At 31.1% G+C, this 4,598-nt stretch overlaps 2 protein-coding genes across 2 annotated transcripts; one reads left to right on the plus strand and one right to left on the minus strand.

Moving 5' to 3' along the window:
• Positions 1 to 297: 297 nt before the first annotated feature.
• Positions 298 to 2,907, plus strand: LOC128896536 (ribosomal L1 domain-containing protein CG13096-like). Its single transcript, XM_054159901.1, has 3 exons — positions 298 to 1,132; positions 2,019 to 2,584; positions 2,671 to 2,907. Exons 1-3 carry the CDS (start codon positions 570 to 572, stop codon positions 2,844 to 2,846), a joined length of 1,305 nt encoding a protein of 434 aa, XP_054015876.1. The 5' UTR covers positions 298 to 569; the 3' UTR covers positions 2,847 to 2,907.
• Positions 2,908 to 2,970: 63 nt separating this feature from the next.
• On the minus strand, positions 2,971 to 4,308 carry LOC128896537 (ankyrin repeat domain-containing protein 40-like). The gene is made up of 3 exons (XM_054159902.1): positions 3,994 to 4,308; positions 3,518 to 3,801; positions 2,971 to 3,420 (listed from the first exon to the last, which is right to left on the minus strand). Exons 1-3 carry the CDS (start codon positions 4,164 to 4,166, stop codon positions 3,074 to 3,076), a joined length of 804 nt encoding a protein of 267 aa, XP_054015877.1. The 5' UTR covers positions 4,167 to 4,308; the 3' UTR covers positions 2,971 to 3,073.
• Between the last annotated feature and the right edge of the window lie 290 nt (positions 4,309 to 4,598).

Below are 4,598 nucleotides of genomic sequence, written 5' to 3' on the forward strand. Positions count from 1 at the left end.
AATATCTCCTTAACGAAGCTCCATCCGACATTTTTGCAAAGGAAATTGTTGTTCAGAATCGTCTCAGCTACCCCCCATTTCCGGCTCCTCCCCGACCTTTGGGACACCCTGCATGTCATATGTGTATATATTATCATATATGTATATATACATCGTAGTCTGTGCTCACTTGCGTCGCGAGTGGTAGAAATATTCATAACTTAAAGCTGGGGATTTTGATAACACTTCTACGCTACACAGTTGGAATCCTTATACAGTCTTCATGGTTAGTTCTTATTGCTTTCTTATTGCGCATAGTCTATATGGCTGGCGCTGCAATCGAAGGAAGTCATTCGTTCGATTGCCTTGACCATTCATTTCGTTTCCGGCTGTAGATGGTTGTAGAAGGTGGTTAAAGATGTGCGGAACGAGCAGTTGGCACGTGGTTGAAAAAGGTAACTTTTATTAATATTGTTACGCATCGCAAATCAGCACAGGCACTGTACAGTTTAAATAAATAAAAAAAAAAAATTAAAATCAAGTTTTTAAATCACGAAAATTAAATAAACAAAACAAGATTGAATACAAATATGAAAACTAGACAGGTTACAAACGATCCATCAAATATGCGTAAAAATAAGGAATTAGTTAACATGAAGCCGATTAAGATCATTAAGAAAAAAACGGTAAAAATGAATAAGTCAGAATTTCATCGACTCCGAAAGAAAAATACTAGTGACTCCGAAAAAGCGAATGTTAAAAAATCTAAGGATCACGTGCACAATAATAAAAAACTGGAATCACAAAATGAAGAGAATAATAAAGAGGAGAATAATATAGTGCCAAAATATGGATTAAAAAGGAAACGTTCTAGAAACAATGGCATGCAAGATAATAAAGATATAACTGTTGATCTGCGATTATCGAAACTGCAGAAACGTAGGAAAGTAGATATCACCGAAGAAAATACAGATACCTTAAATTTAAACGATCTATCAAGAGAACATATATTGCAATGCATTAGAGCTATTTTCCATCTAACTGAAGAACAATTAGAAAGTAAAAATGCACTATTCGAAGGAGAGTCTCATCCAGTATTTATGCAGGTGACATGCATAAGAGTACCTAAAACACCAAGGAGACAAATGAGAATGTAAGCATAAATCTTTAATTATATTCATTTTGTGAAGTATTAAGATTTGTTTGTTTAGCTTTTAATTATGTAAGACTCTAAATATGAGAAAGTAAACATTAATAGATGAATTCTATTTAGATAATTCGAAATTCTTTATAATTATTTATAATAACAATGACAATGCTTTGAAATATGTGGAAAAGATATATACTACTAAATAGTCTTAAGTACAAAGTAATTGTTACTTTTAGTTATCAAGAGATAATTATTAAAAATCTTGAGTTATAATATGAACTAATACCCTGTGTAATGAATGTAGGTTGTCATTCATGCAAGCATTGGGTACCCCTTTGCTGGTATTTCGATTAAAAATACAGAGGTAAATTACCTGAAATTACAATTTATTTTAAATTTAGCATTATTTATTTATTATTATTGAATTATAAACAAAACTAGACTGTTACGAGCAGAAAGGTTAGTTTGGTTTACTTCTGTTTTTATGACAATTGAATATTTTTAATATTTTTGTCTTGAAAAATAAAACTGAATGATAAATATTTTTTTGCTCTAAAGCATTTGGTAATATACTCTCTCTGACATACAAAGTCATTGAAATGATGAAATTAGTGATATTATAAATAATTATTAAATCATTTTATTATTAATTATATGATGCCTTGCATTTTATAAACTATTAGAAATAATATTTTCCAATAAAAAGTAGTATTTATTTAACTTTATATTCCTATTTATGTGCAAGTTACAAATGATTATACTTTTATAAATACCAATGGATCCTTATGAGGAATCGTGATTATATTTAAAAAAATGATACATCTTTAATTTCATAATGAATAACTCTGAACTGATAACATATATTTACCACCGTCAACTTCTTTTCCAGATTATTACAGCATTCAATAGTTTCATCGAATGATGAAGTTGCACTTTTTGTTGGTGACTTACAAAGAGGCAGAAGAAAAGATTACGAGCCAACAATAGAACATTATGAAGAGTTGTTACGCAAACATGGATGTACAAGTATAAAAGCTGTACTACCATTGAATCAAGTGAAAACTGAGTATGATCAGTATGAATTAAAAAGAAAACTTGTGGCTAGCTATGATCATTTCCTTGTAGATGGAAAAATAGCTGGCCACTTGTCTCATTTATTGGGAAAACAGTTCTATAAAAAAAGAAAATTGCCAACGTCTATTAGGATGCAAAGTAAAGACTTAAAGCATGAAATAGAATATGCTTTGAAAAAAACCACTATGCAGTTGCATTCTTATGGCGATACTCATATTGTTCAAATTGGACATACATCCATGACAAACGAAGAACTTCTGGAAAATGTGTTAACGACATGTAAATATTTATCTAAAAATTATCCAGGTGGATGGGCCAATATCCGCTCTATTCGTATTAAAACACCTAGTAGTCTCGCTCTTCCTATTTATACAACGCTAAGTCAGTTTTATTTTTTACTTATTTTAAATCTTAATAAAAATTAAGTTTTTGTGTGCTTATTTGTTAATGTATTTATTTATTTTCAGAGAGTAAAAACTCTGTTAAAACACCAATGGTGCACCCTAAAAGACCAAAAGCATATCATGCAGTGACAGGTGAATTAAGTACTATTTCTGGTAATACCATGGTAACTGTTACTCCTGAAGGATTTGTTAACATTGAAAAAAAAAGAATTAGAATTAGAAGACAGAAAATGGAATAAAGATGGAATTGTAACATTTTTTTGTATTACTTTATTAAATCTAGTAAACAAAGTTAAAAAATTTGTCTACTTATTATTATTAAGTTTACTTAAACATTTTATTATAATAATTACAAATTTATAATTATTGCATTCGAAATATGTACCTACTTTTATATATTTTATTCTTATTAAACGTTCCCTTAATTTTTATATGTATGAAAAAAAATAATCTCTACCACTAATAGTTAATATAAAATAGTCTGATCTTTCTTGGAAATACTTTGATATCCATTTGCTGGTGTCGTTGAAATATTATTCGAAATATCATTTGTATTTTGTATGTAATTGCATGTATTAACAGTATTTGTAACAACTTCAATCTCTTGGAAGTTCCGAAGTCGTTGAATATCTTCATCTTTTCTTAATTTAGTATTGGGCAACTTTCTTAGTTTAACAATTTGATTTGGATCGATATTTAGTTCCTGACAGCATACTCTAATTAATGCTTGGTATGTTAAGTTGCTTTGAGGTAATTCAATTTCTATGAAGTCTGGATCAGGAGCATCTGCTACACGAATCTTTAATACTAATTCTGAAAATAAAATTAGTTGATGTAATATTTTAAATTACTTTATAACCTTGATTTATTGATGTTTTTATGTGAAAACAGGTTAGAATGAATTTCTTACCATCTGGATATAAACCATTGCTTCTTACTTTAGAAATACTTGATTCTATAGTTCCATGTACAAAATCATGTTTTAAATAGTTGGGTATAGTATTTTGTGCTGTTGAGTCATTTAAACTCAGCTGATCCATGGATGCACCCAAAAGTTGTACAATTTCGGGATTAGTACACAAAGATGCTGGAGTTTCTCCATTTATAGATATTATATTTTTATCTGCACCATTCTTTAAAAGTAAAACAACTACGTCACAATAACCCGCCTCACACGCCAAATGCAAAGAAGTCCTAAGATCAGGAAACATCAATTATGGTACTAATTCAACATTTTTTACATATCTATACGAATTTATTACATACACATATGGAAAGAAATTCTGTATTTATGTTACTAAATTTCGTATTGTACTCTTTATAATTAGTAGTAATAACAGAGATACAGAACGTAATACACAATGTAATAAATTATTAGAATAATACCATCCGTCAACAGGATCTCTTGCATTAACATCAACACCTAATTTAAGTAATTTTTGAACCACATCTGTGTTACCGACAAAGGCTGCTTTTCTTAGATAGTCTTCCAACATTCTTTTACTTTCCGTATTTTCGAGAGTCGAAAGAAAGTCTATGAGTTTCACGTGTTTTTCCATCTTGTGTTTATTTTGAACATTTTAAAAGAACATCATTCGATGACAAACTCGGTAACTATTTACACACGATGCTATAGTTTATAGGAGGTATGTAGTAAATGATGTGTATATGCACTTATACAAAGGTTATGTGTAACATACATACATACAGGGTGTCCCAAAAGTCGGGGAGGAGCCGGAAATGGGGGGTAGTTGAGACGATTCTGAACAACAATTTCCTTTGCAAAAATGTCGGATGGGGCTTCGTTAAGGAGATATTAAGAGAAAACCCCGACCAATCAGAGCGCGCGTAGACCGTTCGAGCGGCCGCGGTAGCGAAGGCTACGCGCTAGGCGGCAGCGTTAATGTCCTTCAATGCACGTCGAGTCACTTGTTCGCGTACAAGCGCGGCCGCTCGAACGGTCTACGCGCGCTCTGATTGGTCGGGGTTTT

The sequence above is a fragment of the Hylaeus anthracinus genome, unplaced genomic scaffold (genome assembly GCF_026225885.1).
Source record: "Hylaeus anthracinus isolate JK02 unplaced genomic scaffold, UHH_iyHylAnth1.0_haploid 11281, whole genome shotgun sequence".
In the NCBI taxonomy this organism is placed as follows: domain Eukaryota; kingdom Metazoa; phylum Arthropoda; class Insecta; order Hymenoptera; family Colletidae; genus Hylaeus; species Hylaeus anthracinus.

Coding starts and splice junctions, on each gene's coding strand:
- LOC128896536 (XM_054159901.1), top strand. CDS start 570: ATGAAAACTAGACAGGTTACAAACGATCCATCAAATATGCGTAAAAAT. Junction 1,133..2,018: donor CCAAGGAGACAAATGAGAAT/GTAAGCATAAAT, acceptor CTTCTTTTCCAG/ATTATTACAGCATTCAATAG. Junction 2,585..2,670: donor TCCTATTTATACAACGCTAA/GTCAGTTTTATT, acceptor ATTTATTTTCAG/AGAGTAAAAACTCTGTTAAA.
- LOC128896537 (XM_054159902.1), bottom strand. CDS start 4,166: ATGGAAAAACACGTGAAACTCATAGACTTTCTTTCGACTCTCGAAAAT. Junction 3,802..3,993: donor AGAGATCCTGTTGACGGATG/GTATTATTCTAA, acceptor TCCTGATCTTAG/GACTTCTTTGCATTTGGCGT. Junction 3,421..3,517: donor CAATGGTTTATATCCAGATG/GTAAGAAATTCA, acceptor TTTTATTTTCAG/AATTAGTATTAAAGATTCGT.